We start from the raw sequence: 12,260 nt of genomic DNA, 5'->3' as shown, positions 1-12,260 counted from the left end.
TAAAGCCTAAAAAGACGTTGACAAGAGGGTAACGAAACTATTAAATTTCCAAAGGTCTCTCCTCCTTCAACTTATCCCCGCCACATATGTACTTCTTCCTCCTCTTTTCTCTCCACGTTTTCTCCTTTAACACTACGAAAGACACACACACAAACAAACAAAGAAGCTTTTTGGTCTGAATCTGATACTATATTACACACACACACAAAAAGAAAGCAAGCAAGCAAGCAATGGAGTCTCTAAAACTATTCATCTCTCTCTTTCTCGTCTCATTCTCTTCTTGGTTAATAGGTAATTATACATTTATATGCGTTGTTCAAAAAAAAATACTATATATGTAAAGTTCTTGATCACATAAATCGATTCCCCGAAATCCATTACAATAAAATTTTAAAAATATTTTGAAGGTGTTGAATCGGACCATTTTCAGCATAACAACATGAAGCGTATGAGACCGAATAGGTTGTTCGTGTTCGGAGATTCATATGCAGATACGGGAAACATAAGGAAGTCCCTAGCCGATTCCTGGAAAATGCCTTACGGCGTCAGTTTTCCTGGAAAGCCCTCCGGTCGTTTCTCCGACGGCCGCATCGCCACCGATTTTCTCGGTTCTCTCTCTCTCTATCTCGTTTTTTGTCACAACTAATGTGGAATGGATGGTGCATGCATGTGGTCGGCCACTAGTTTCAACACACTAACAAACACGTAATTTTGGGATCAAACCATTTTATTTTGTTAGGTTAATTAGATATTTAGACTAACTACCTAATTAAAAAGGAAAATTACGAGTGACTGTAACCAAACCAGCTATCAAAATTCTGACGTGGAAATTTTATGAGTGATATTAGGATTTTTACTCAAATTTTCTTACACCAAACTTTTGTGTGCAGCAAGATACTTGAGGATAAAGTCACCGATTCCGTACACGTGGAAGAATTACGCGGGAAAGGAACGGCTGTTATACGGAATGAATTACGCGTACGGAGGGACAGGAGTGTTCAAGACTTTCAATAATCCATTGCCAAACATGACAACTCAGATTGATTATTTCCAAAAAGTCCTCGCTTCCGGCAACATCTACTCTCCGTCCGACCTCCACACCTCTCTTGCCCTCGTCAGCAACGCTGGCAACGACTACGGCACTTTCATTCTCCAAAAACGTCCCATGACCGTAAGAAAAAACATCATATATGCGTTTGCATTTACTAGGCCAAACTAAAAAGAAGATTTCTATATTTAAAATTTTAAAACACTATTTTATACTTAGAAAAAAAATAGTGGACTAGAAATCGTAAAGCATAAATACAAATATAATAGCATCTCAAAAGCACTTTAAAAAAAAATAGAGTAACTCCATAATCGAGTTGAGTTTTCTATTACACTTTTTAAAGTGAAAATAGAGTAATAAGTAAAAGTTTACTGAGTTTGCATGTTTTAAAATATTTTTAATAAGAAAGTGGAAACATTGTTTTTAGAAAAAAGTTTGAAGGTACCCACAAAAAAATTATAATTTAACATGTAAACATAATAAGAAATTAATTATATCTTCTTCTTTTTTTGGCTAAAAAAAGGAAATTATATCTTGCAGGAGTTCCCGGGATTCATCAAGAAAGTTGTTGATCAAACCGAAGTAAACTTGAGACGCATCCACAAGTTGGGAGTGAAGAAGATAGCAATAGCTTCACTGCAGCCACTCGGATGTCTCCCTAGCAAAACCACCTCTAGTTCATTCAAACATTGCAACGCATCAGATAACGCATTAGTGAAACTTCACAATACTTTGTTGCGTAGAACCGTGGCGAAGCTCAACAATGAGACCAAACCTTCCACTTTCGTCATTCTTGATCTCTACAAGGCCTTCTTGACTGTCCTCAAGAACAAAAGAGCGGAACCTGGTAAATTCAAAAAAGAAAATGTTAGAGAAATATTGTTTTTTTTTATAAATTCCTATATCGATTTTACGAGTTTTTTGAATTAGGGGTTACGAGGTTTGTGAACCCATTGAAACCGTGTTGTGTCGGGATTACAAGCAATGACTCGTGCTCAAACGTGGACAAGAAGGGTGAGAAGAAGTATACAATTTGCAAAGATCCAAAGACTTCCTTCTTTTGGGATGTCTTTCATCCGACAGAAGAAGGGTGGAGATCCGTTTACTCAGTTTTACGCGAAAACCTCAAAGCCGTTTTGATTTAAAAGTAAGACTTAATGTTCTTATTGATGTCTCGATTTTTCACTCACTTGTGTTTGTAACTAACATTTGTTTCTGCTTGTGTTCGTATTACAGAGAGTTTCAAGTCAAGCTCACTGGTTCAAGTCTCAACAAGAGCAGCTGGTCCAATATAGACCGTCAAATAAAAACAATGTTTATAAGATGTGGAATCTTCCTTTATCATGCAAGCTGTTCTTGAATTGATACATGAGACTTCTGTTCGGAATAAAATTAGTTAGAAAGTGACATTATCAGTGTATTTAGAGTCATGTAATATAGCCTGGTTCTTCCTTGGCTACAGAGCTATATCGCTACACAATGATATTTAATGCAATGATTGGACCGATAAAAATGTATCAGATGAAAATTCTTGATATATAGACAAAACACCACATACTTTATTGAGTTGCAGATTCATATGAAATCAAACTTATATAATGTATTAAACATAAATAGACATGATGAAAACTATAGAATATGAGGTATAGTATCACCAAAGATACCACAAAGTCTTCTCATGATATTTTCGGTAGATGGATATCTCGGTTTGTAGTTCATTTCTTTATATCGGCCGCATCTCTACATTCTCCGACCCTTTAGTACGCATGAGGCCACAGAAAAGTTTCGATCGCAATAGCTCGCTTCTCATGGAGAGTACTAGTGTCGTGGAAAGCAATGAGTCCGTAGTCTGAGAGAAGCAAATCAAGTCTCCACTCTTCCATCTTCTCGTAATCATCCTTTGTGTATTTTGGGTAATGCAACGGCATCTTAAACCCACTGCTTGATCCTCCGTTTCTGTCAAATTTCTCCATGCTTTCTTGCTTGGAGGCATGGCTAATGAGAAAGTTAAGAAGCAAGCTCACTTTCCCCATTTTTTTCCTCTTTTTTTTTGTGTATGATTGATTTGTGTTGCTTATGCGTTTATATAGAGAGAGCTGTGAGGTTACGTGAAGAGAAAGGAATGACACATTACAATTCACATAGATGGCAGCTATTGGGTACTACTTTTTAACTACCATTTATACTATACAATATCTATTTACGCCACCTCACTAGTTTGATTAAGAAAGAAATATGTGAATGATTTGGGTATCAATAATTGAAATTATTCTTTTAAACTAAAACATACCGAATAAATATCAAAACGGAAAACAATACCGAAAATGGAAAAATCATATTAGATGTATATAAACACCAATAAAATTTGGAATATCTAACAATACTAAAAGGAAGATATCAAGACTTCTAAGCGCGTCCACGTCACCAAAAAAAATCAGCCAATAATATTGCAACAATCATCCATGTCATCCGTCATCTTCGATTTATTTTGTTTTGGGCTTCGTTTGTTTTGGCCTGTTTGTTCTGTATCTTATAGCCCACTTCGTACTGCAACTGATTACATCGTAACTCTAACTTCGTTCTTCTTTTACCTTTCGACTTCCACATCTTCTATTACTCTTCTCTCCAAACCGTTTCAACGAGTAACTTCACATTTCTCTAATCAAACCTTTGATGTTGATTTAGAAACCACTTCCTGATTCCAACACACGAAGGAGGTGGTTCAGCCCTTCAGCTATCAACACGTGTTTACTGCTCTCCACCGTTGAGATTCTTGAAATCACGGCTACAACCTTCTCCTTCATGCTCAAACTACACGAATCGAGCAACCGAACCTGAACGAGAACAACACCTTGAACTATGGATATCATCACGTTCTTATCATCTTCCCGAAGCAAAGATTCAATCGCCGAGTTCTTCGACTTCGGTTCACCGATCTGTAATCGGATAACTAGATTCCTCGCCGCAGCTTCCTTCTTTGACGAAATCGAAACGATTTCGTTGAGAAGACTGCTTTTTCGATTTCGTTGAGAAGACTGCTTTTGATCAGAACATCAGCGTCCTTCACGTGGCGATCGAGTCGAGCCATGACCGAGTCGACGTCGCTCTGCGTATTGAGATTTCTCTCAGATAAACTCGGACCCTCGCACCTAGCCGCGACGGAGGAGGCGTTGTGGAGCGTCTCTCGAGCGGAGAGGAGGAGATCCAGAGCTAGCTGGTTGGAAGAAGAAGAGGCGGGAATATCAGAGAGGTGAGTGTTGAGATCGGCGAGTTTGACGCGGATCGAGGACCATTTGGATTTGAAGCTGAGAAGGTTTGGGATGCGGTCGAGGATAGAGGAGATGAGCTCCGTTAAGCTACAGTCACCATCGTTATCCAACGGCATTGGAGAGAGAGAGAGAGAGAGAGAGCTGAATTTGGCCTGACAGGTCAAAGTAAAACCAACATCATGCCTTTTATGTTTTTTCTCTTTACAGATTCTGAATTTTGTTTGTGTATGTTTCCATTTACAGTTTATGTTCTCTCTTCGGGTTTCATTTGCCATAATGGCGACTCATTGATTTCTCTTGCTAGAAACATCAAGGGAAAGCCCTTTTAGATTCTTATGTTCATATCATACTTACCTCTCTTTCTCAGATATCATCAGCAAAATATTAGAGACATTGGACTACTTGGACAACCTCAGCAAAAGGGAGCTTCTGACAGGACAAGGTGACACAACAACCTTTGAATCTGAGTTGAGGATCATGCAAACATTGATGGTGAAGAACAAGTATTGTCGGTTAATTCATATAAAAATGTTACTTTTGATTTCAGATGGACCAGACTTACCTTGGAAGTAGTTCTTAACGATGGACAACAAAAAACATATGTTATTGGAAAAGAAGGACTTCCAGATACGGTAAAGAATCATACAACGTTTTGTTTCTTTTCATTAGTAAGATATAAGTTTGTTTGATAATACAATTGTTTCTTATTAATTTCGAACCTGGTTGGTTGGTTACAAGCGATTAGTTTTGTATATATGTGTTTGGTTGAGGTTCCATTGTTTATTTTGATGGAGAGCTTTTGGCAAAGTTTGTATTTTTAATTCATGAATTTGTTTTTAGTTTATGATCTTATTTATGGTTGATACAGACTACGGGTTTCTTTCTTTTTGGTAAAACAGCTTCCCAGACTTGAGATCAATGTATTGTTTTACTATATCCATGTATGTATTTTGGAGATTTCCTTTAGATCATTCACTATGGTTTTAAACTGTGTTTACATGTTATTTTTTTGGATCAGAAAGAATTTGCTCAAAGGTTTGAGAGAGTAAGGTCTCTGGATCTACATCATACAGAACCATGGTAATTTAAGCATTTCACTTTTCTCTCATGCAGCTTAGTTGTAGTGACTGAAAGAAAAAAATATGACCATTTGGTATCCTTAATTTTGTGGAGTAGCACCACTTTCATTGTTTTATAACTTTACCTTTAGTTTCTGCTACTCAGGATGGAAACTGCTATCACATTATTTTGCAGGTTTCTAACTAGCAAGTTTCTTCTGGAATTTTGTGTATTTGGAACTACGGACATATGTGGGTGAATAATTTTATTTTGTTTATCTGTTTTCATATGCACATGGTAACCAAACGTGCAATTGAAAGATTATTTTCTTTATGTATTCTATGAGGTTCACAGACTTCTCATAGATTTGTAGGATGCTTTTTATGTTTTATGGACCTTAGTATAATTTGGATCTTGCTTGATAATCCTCAGGTGATTGCTAAGTCTTTTGAGGTGGCCGAATTACTAAGTATCTGATCTTTCTTTCTTCTGTTTTAGTAAAAATGTTTTAGTTTTATTACCTTTTTGCTGTATGTTTTATTTTTTCATTAATATCACATGCTAATAGAGTTTCAACATACAGAAGTAATGGCCACATTTTCAAATTTTGTAGGAATCTGATAAATAGTAAATTATTAACGATACAAGATTTTGTTTGTGTCACTGTGATACTTCTTTTGTCTGAACCAACGACATGAAAATGGCTTCAAGAACAAAAAAAACACCAGCCAAAAGGTGTTAATTGTCCAACCAATAAAAAACAGAAAATCAGTTAAGTTAATGGTAAAACAAGTGGATATTTGTTGCTACCGTTTAGGATATTTCTCAATCCCAACTACATACCACAAAAGAATCATTCCCAAAAACCTAAGATGAAGACGTGATTTAGTCATCGATGGTTCTAAAGTGTTACTCGGTGCAAGATGATTTAAGATATCTAATATTCTTAAGATTTATATGTTCATATAAATCTATCTCACTTCCTTTTTGTCCTCAGAAACCGTGCTCTAAGAACCCGTTCGAATATTTTTACATATCGGGTCAAATTATGGTATTTTTTATTTTAGTTTTGTTATTTTGGAATGGGTTCAGATATTTAGAATTAGACAAAAAAAATTAAATTCTTCATTCCTCAAATTTTTGTACTAAAATTTTTACCATTAACTTAACTGATTTGCTGTTTTTTATTGGTTGGACAATTAACAGATTTGGAGATAAAATTTTAAAATTGAAAAATGCTTGACATGCATTTCAAGTGAGAAGTAAATCATTTTGTCCGTAATTATATTCATATTATCTTTTTTTTTGTCAACTTTTTTTTTGTCAACAATATTCATATTATCTAATTTCTGAACCATATACAACATAAATATAAATATTTTGAATAATATAAGAGAACTAAATTAGAAGGGTTAAGTATACATAATCTTCGAATATCTATTCGGGTTTGAATATTATCTATTCAGATACGGATATCCAGTCTCTCCTAACTTAATATCCATTTGGGTATTTTGCCACTTCAGTCGGATTTTCGGTTTGAATTTTTCGAATCAGATTCAGGTATGAATTCAGATATTAGATAAAATGTCCATGCCTAATCCGCGCGTAGCGCGGAAAAACGATCTAGTGCAAATTAATAAGCAAGCAGCGTTTGGTGAAGAGTCCCGTAAAAATAGCATCTTATTCAGTAACGAATGGAATAGCGTGCGTCTTTAATGAAAACTAAAGAGTGAGATATACGTAATTATTATTACTATTTTCTACTAAAATTTCGATTTATTCATTATTTATTTATTTCATTTGTCTGTATTTCCTTTATTATAAGCCTAGTGCTATGCATTTCTTTGGTTTATATTTTTAGCATGTTCCACAAGGCGGGCTTAATAGTAAATTATTTAATTATTAAAGGTCTTTTGAAAAGTTAAAGCTACAAATTAAAAAGACATGGATGTTGTAGGCATTAGACTGTTGTTCTAAATGGACTTGTTGAAATCTTGATGATATATCGAATATGATAATACGTTTATAAAGACGAATTATGATGTTACAATCAAAGAAATAAATATTAGAAATAACCTTTAAATGCGTGATTACACTACTACATGTCTGAACTATAATCGCAGGACAACAAAACACATGGTCTATGTGCTTCCTCCGCTTGAGCGCATAACTGCATAAGAGCCGCCCGTTCAGGTAATCATCCCCCAAAAAGCGAGCCTTACCCTTGTTGGAAACTGGCTATAATGTTATATCAGCATATAGTACTACTATATACCACAAATCGAGAAGTTGAACAATGAAAATGAACTTAACATGTTCATGATGCTGGGCAAATTAACCAGCCCTTTCCTTAGTACTTCTAGGTTGAGTTTCTACACGAATTTGATCGTCATAGCCGAAACCAAGTTAACATATCGCAATGTTGACCAATGAAATGAGTTTTTAGTACAGCTATAGCTTGAATGCCTTGTTGTTTTTTTTTCAGGAACTGGATGATAAACAGACTGTTGTAGTCAGCGGTCACCATGGAAACTACACATCGATGGCTTGAGACTGATCATCGATGAAAGCGGTGGATACAATTATAAACCTTTGGCTGCAATCGTCTTTTCTTCTAAGAAAGATCATCCGCGACAGCGATATCTTTTCCACCTAAAGTTTTCATATTCTGGTACTTTCTAAGAATTTCATCAGCTGCTTTTTTGCTAAATTATAAATATCACTAGTAGTCTAGTAGTTAAATGAAAGGTTTGTCTTTACAAGTAAAGATTTTTACAAACTGTTTTCTTGGCAAAAATTGGATAAAAGACAAGAAAGACAGTAGATGGTAGATTGGGAGGTTATGTCATCTAGTCCACATATCCATTAGACCCAGCGGCGAAGGTAGAAACAAAATCTACCAGAGTCAAAACTATATACATATAAAGTTATTGAAAGATTTACAATTACCCATCATCAAGTGTGCTAAACCATTAAATCTGGACAAATTAATGAATGTATATTGCAGCTATATGCTTATATTAAGTAAAAAATTAGAATTGACAGGGGCCAGTTAATCCACATGCCTCTTCATTGGCTCCGCCATTTAGACCTGAAAATTTTCTCTGTTCTAACTGGCAGTGATGGTGCTGAGATAAGAGTTATGCTGTTGTAGAGCACATTGTTGCGCTGTCTCATCAGCTGCCCCAACTTCAAATGTTCAGCTTATTGAACTTTGGCTCATCGAATATTCTATCATACTATAAGTAACAGCCTTTCTTCATCTAGTACGTTCTGTGGTGTTGAGTTGTGTAATAAAATTAATTTAGATGATAAAAGAGTTTTTTTTTTCTTTTTTTCTTTTGGTAAACGTTAATGATTAAAATTTTTAAAACAAGCAGCCACCACACCTGCTAGCAAACAAAACAAGTGCATTATCATTTCAACAAAACAGAGAGCAATGTCGCAAAAACCACGGACGGTGATATGCGTCGGAGACATCCATGGATACATCACCAAGCTCACCAACCTCTGGCTCAACCTCCAATCCGCCCTCGACCCATCACAATTCACCTCAGCCCTCGTCATCTTCCTCGGCGACTACTGCGACCGCGGACCGGAGACGCGTAAAGTCATCGACTTTCTGATCTCTCTCCCGGAGAAACACCCGGAGCAAACCCACGTCTTTCTCGCCGGGAACCACGACTTCGCCTTCGCGGCGTTTCTGGGTTTGCTGCCGCGTCCTTGGGACGGATCCGAGCTGAAGGAGACGTGGAGGGAGTACGAGGAGAGCGAGGAGAGGGAAGGTTGGTATAAAGGCGAAGGCTTTGAGGAGATGCATCTCCAAGGGAGGAGGTGGGCTGGTAAGATTAAGGCTCAGTTCAATTCCGTGAAAGGGATGGCTTATAAAGGATCTATTTATGATGCTGGGACTACTTTTGAATCTTATGGTGTTCCTCATGGATCTTCTGGTAAAAGATTCTCAAATCATTGTGTTCTAGATTCTTTCTCTCTGGTTGTAGTTTGTAACTAGTTGTTTGGTTTTTGAAACTTTTGTTTTAATTGGTAGATTTGATGAAGGCTGTGCCAGAGAGTCACAAGAAGTTCTTGACCAATATGGTTTGGGTCCATGAAGAGGTATGAAAAGTAGTTTGAGTGTGTGTATAAAGCTATAAAGAGTGGAACTTTGGGCTTAGTGATCGAATCTTTTGCAACCCTTTAGAGATTTACTGTTACAGCCAAGCTAAGATATTATTTGGAGGAAAAATGTGTAGTAATAGTAGTAGTCATGTGTTTGGGTTCATGAAGAGGTAAAAGATCTTTCTCCTAAGTAGTTGAGTGTGTATAAAGCTTTAAAGAGTGGAACTTTGGGCTTAGTGATCAAATCTTTTGCAACCCTTTAGAGATTTACAGTTACAGCCAAGCTAAGATATTATTTGGAGGAAAAAATTGGTAGTAATTTTATTTTGTTGATTCTATTGCAGGATGATGTTTGTGTAGAGACCGAGGAAGGGGTAAAGCGTTGTAAGTTGATTGCTGTACATGCTGGTTTGGAGAAAGGGGACAGCGTTGAAGAACAACTAAAGCTGTTGAGAGCTAAAGACACGAGCATTTCGAAAGTACCGTATCTTAGCGGTCGGAGGAACGTTTGGGACATCCCACAGGTGAAAAGATTGAAAAGAAACCAACTTTTTTGGGTGTTAGGATCTTTCTAGTTTTGTAATCTGTTTGTATGCTTTTGTGTTTGTCTGAAATGTTTTTTTTTTTGTTTTTGTTTTTGCAGGAGCTGGATGATAAAGAGACTGTTTTAGTTAGCGGGCATCATGGGAAACTTCATATGGATGGTCTGAGATTGATCATCGATGAAGGGGGTGGATACCCGGAAAAGCCTGTGGCTGCGATTGTTCTTCCTTCTAAGATGATTATCCGAGACACTGATAATGTTTCTAGCTGAGTTTCTTTTGTTCAATCCATTGTGATCAAGGTATACTTGCATAGTTGCATTCCCAGAAAGAATTAATAAGAGGTTTCAGTTTTAACAAACGTTTACAAAGAAAAATTCTCAAAAGTAGCGAGTCTAGTGACCTCTCACAGGTCAGAGGAAAAACAACATAATGGGCTTACGAACGTTCAAAAGCCCAATCATTAGAACTTATTTCTACTTTAACTTCGCAATTCAGGAAAGCCCTATGAAGAAGGGTGGGTGATACGCCCTTGTGCAACCCATGGAACTTTTGGAACATTTGCTGCAGTTGATATATACACTAAGTTTAATTCAATTATAGAGAAACTATGTGAGTCAGGAGGTCCTAAACTTCTCTTTTTTATATTACACAATGTACCGCTTTAGCAAAATATGTTAAAAAAAAAAAAATGTTGAGATTACGAATTTATCTTTTATAATCAAGTTTATTTCCTTTCTTTCTTTACCCTCGGATCCAGTAGTAACCAGGAAGGAAGAAATGGACCCAATTAAAGGAAAAAGACAGATAAGAAAAGGAGTTGTCAGGAATGTGCAACACACATGCTAACTTCATTTTCATATTAATGACAGCTGTTGTTTTACTTCGGTTGGTTCACGTGAACCGAAAATTTTTATTATGAAAAAAGTTCCCCAGGATCTAAGCGTATAAACAAATTGGTTTCATTTTTTGTTTGTTTCTTAAGATCACCCAGTGATGGAAGTATAATCAAATTAAAATTAAATCTTACAGTATGTTGTTGATGTCTTGATGATAAACTTTGCATGGTTGCGGCATGGATCAATAAGAAACTTAACTCAATCATGTTTTGTGAGATCATGCGAAATCAGTCAATTGTTCGAACGAATAGCTAACCATATTCATAATCACTAACTTTCAGTTCAACCAACTTCAGTCTTTTTATTGAAACTATAAATTGATAATCAACAAAAGAAAAGTAACAATAAGAACAAACAAAATTCATGTTGACGGAAAACAACAAATATAAATAGGCAATACCTAACTTGACAAAATTACGAATCCATTGTATAATTTTTTTTTGGGTAAAAAAAAAGATGGTTTCTCCTCTTTACCGAAAACCCAAGTATTGTAAATAATCATTTTCACCGTGAATTAAATATGAATTGCGGTAATTACAATCGTAACTCCTTTACCATTAGACCAACTCAATATCGGTCATTGTATAAGATTTTGTTATTATGTTACGTGAGAACTGGACAATTTCGCTGTTGTGTGCATACAGCTTCAGTTAAAATTTGGTTGTTTGACACACAATCTAGTTGTTCAGCAGAAAAGTGTGTTTCTGTGTGTATATATTATTTTTATACATATATAATAAAATTAATATTTTGCCACAAGATTTTCCTAATTACGAGTCAGACAGTGTGTAGATTCTTTTAGTACAAAACCAGAAAAGTTTCAGACAGCATCTAGCCTGCTACTCCTTTGACTATTTAATATATTATCTCCATACATTTACATATATTCGTATTTTAACAAATACAATTACATAAAGTTCTTATTTTTGTTGGTAAACACAATTACAGAAAGTTACGTTCAGATTTCTAGTTGGATCGTTGTAGCGTCCATTAATTTTTAAGATGTTTGTAAATTCGAGTTCTACAGAAACCAAACTTATGTATTTCCCAACTTCAGAAAAGGCTGAAAGACTGCACTAACTTGTCAAAAGCAATCAGAAACCATCAACTTATTGTTCAGTGCTTATGCAGATGTTGGATTATCTTGGATTAGACCACGACTCCTGACATCTTATTCATCTTGACATTTAACATTTTCTATAATTTTGTCACCCTTTCTAAAATACAACAAAAACTGATACAGCCTTTTTAACTGTCTGAAATCAAATATCCAAATTAATTTGTATTCTTTCAAAAAGCTATTGGCTATATATAGTACAAAAAC

The 12,260-nt window shown here is 35.8% G+C and overlaps 4 protein-coding genes across 4 annotated transcripts; 2 read left to right on the top strand and 2 right to left on the bottom strand.

Annotated features, from left to right (window-relative positions):
* The first annotated feature begins 76 nt into the window (after positions 1–76).
* LOC125609099 (GDSL esterase/lipase At3g09930-like) lies at positions 77–2,455 on the top strand. Its single transcript, XM_048780015.1, has 6 exons — positions 77–291; positions 408–608; positions 891–1,171; positions 1,589–1,895; positions 1,979–2,195; positions 2,285–2,455. The coding sequence occupies exons 1-5, from the start codon at positions 231–233 to the stop codon at positions 2,191–2,193; spliced, it is 1,065 nt and encodes a 354-aa protein (XP_048635972.1). The 5' UTR covers positions 77–230; the 3' UTR covers positions 2,194–2,195; positions 2,285–2,455.
* Positions 2,456–2,565: 110 nt separating this feature from the next.
* Positions 2,566–3,182, bottom strand: LOC125609101. Its single transcript, XM_048780017.1, has one exon. The coding sequence runs from the start codon at positions 3,079–3,081 to the stop codon at positions 2,806–2,808; it is 276 nt and encodes a 91-aa protein (XP_048635974.1). The 5' UTR covers positions 3,082–3,182; the 3' UTR covers positions 2,566–2,805.
* Positions 3,183–3,729: 547 nt separating this feature from the next.
* On the bottom strand, positions 3,730–4,433 carry LOC125608704. Its single transcript, XM_048779161.1, has 2 exons — positions 4,101–4,433; positions 3,730–4,020 (listed from the first exon to the last, which is right to left on the bottom strand). Exons 1-2 carry the CDS (start codon positions 4,431–4,433, stop codon positions 3,730–3,732), a joined length of 624 nt encoding a protein of 207 aa, XP_048635118.1.
* Positions 4,434–8,664: 4,231 nt separating this feature from the next.
* On the top strand, positions 8,665–10,398 carry LOC125609098 (tyrosine-protein phosphatase RLPH2). The gene is made up of 4 exons (XM_048780014.1): positions 8,665–9,326; positions 9,425–9,492; positions 9,840–10,019; positions 10,139–10,398. Exons 1-4 carry the CDS (start codon positions 8,816–8,818, stop codon positions 10,307–10,309), a joined length of 930 nt encoding a protein of 309 aa, XP_048635971.1. The 5' UTR covers positions 8,665–8,815; the 3' UTR covers positions 10,310–10,398.
* The last annotated feature ends 1,862 nt before the right edge of the window (positions 10,399–12,260 follow it).

This window comes from Brassica napus, chromosome A5 (assembly GCF_020379485.1).
Source record: "Brassica napus cultivar Da-Ae chromosome A5, Da-Ae, whole genome shotgun sequence".
Taxonomy (NCBI): domain Eukaryota; kingdom Viridiplantae; phylum Streptophyta; class Magnoliopsida; order Brassicales; family Brassicaceae; genus Brassica; species Brassica napus.
This window is presented reverse-complemented; position numbering and strand designations above follow the sequence as displayed.